This window comes from Cicer arietinum, chromosome 1, assembly GCF_000331145.2.
Source record: "Cicer arietinum cultivar CDC Frontier isolate Library 1 chromosome 1, Cicar.CDCFrontier_v2.0, whole genome shotgun sequence".
NCBI classification, from domain to species: Eukaryota; Viridiplantae; Streptophyta; class Magnoliopsida; order Fabales; family Fabaceae; genus Cicer; species Cicer arietinum.
The window spans coordinates 49,032,875-49,033,703 of record NC_021160.2 but is presented as its reverse complement, the minus strand read 5'-3'; the positions used below and the strand labels follow the sequence as shown (position 1 = coordinate 49,033,703).

The 829-nt window shown below is 35.0% G+C and overlaps 1 protein-coding gene across 1 annotated transcript in view; it reads right to left on the bottom strand.

Annotated features, from left to right (window-relative positions):
- Positions 1 to 172: 172 nt before the first annotated feature.
- The window catches only part of LOC101499422 (uncharacterized), a 3,174-nt gene continuing 2,517 nt past the window's right edge, over positions 173 to 829 (bottom strand). Inside the window, exons 4-5 of the mRNA XM_027336464.2 lie at positions 685 to 777; positions 173 to 578 (exon numbers count right to left, since the gene is read on the bottom strand). Coding sequence (XP_027192265.1) covers positions 173 to 578; positions 685 to 777 — 499 coding nt within the window. The remainder of the gene's footprint in view (positions 579 to 684; positions 778 to 829) is intronic.

Sequence of the window (829 nt, the reverse complement as noted above, 5' to 3'; positions counted from 1 at the left end):
TCGTTCCATAACTTAGGTCCAACAAAAGGTCATACTAATGCATTACAAAATAAAATTGTTCCTTCACAAGTAACCAAAATAAAAGTACATATTCATAGTAACCAAATTATATAGGTCCAAGTATGATTACATATTCATAATAACCAAAATAAAAATCACAAGTTTCGTGTCTTCAATTGATTTGTGAATCTTGAATTTGTGGAGCTTGTGAATCTTGAGATAAAATTATTGGTGTTTCTCCCTCATCACCTCCAACCCTTGTTGTCTTTGCTCTCTTTGTTCTGTTGATGTTATTTCCACCTTTTGGTATCTCTCTATCTGTTGCACTTTTACCCTTGCATGTCCTCGTGTTGTGGCCAAGCTTCCCACAGTTCTTACATTTCACAGTTGCAAACTGTCTTGGTAGTTTGTTAGAACCCTTTGATTCATCATTGGACTTGTTCCTTTTTTTCTTTGGTCTACCCGGTGCTCTTCTCATGATTGGGGGATTTATAGGATCTCCATTTGATGCATGCCAAAGTTTTGGTCCATTTGATGGCATTATAATGTAAGAGTAGCATGTCAAGAAGTTTGTTTTCCTATTTAAAGAACCAAAAACATGTCAAAAAAACTAAAACACAACAAAACCAAAACCAAATTGCAGGGCAAAATAAAATTAGAACAAAATAAAGCATGTGGCTGAACCAGAACCAAACTACAACAAAATTAGAACAAAGTAAACCAGAACTAAACCAAAACAGAACCATCAAATCTAGCAGAACTAGAACCAAACCAGAACTAAACCAAAACAGAAACATCAAATCTAGCAGAACCAGAACCAAACCAGAAC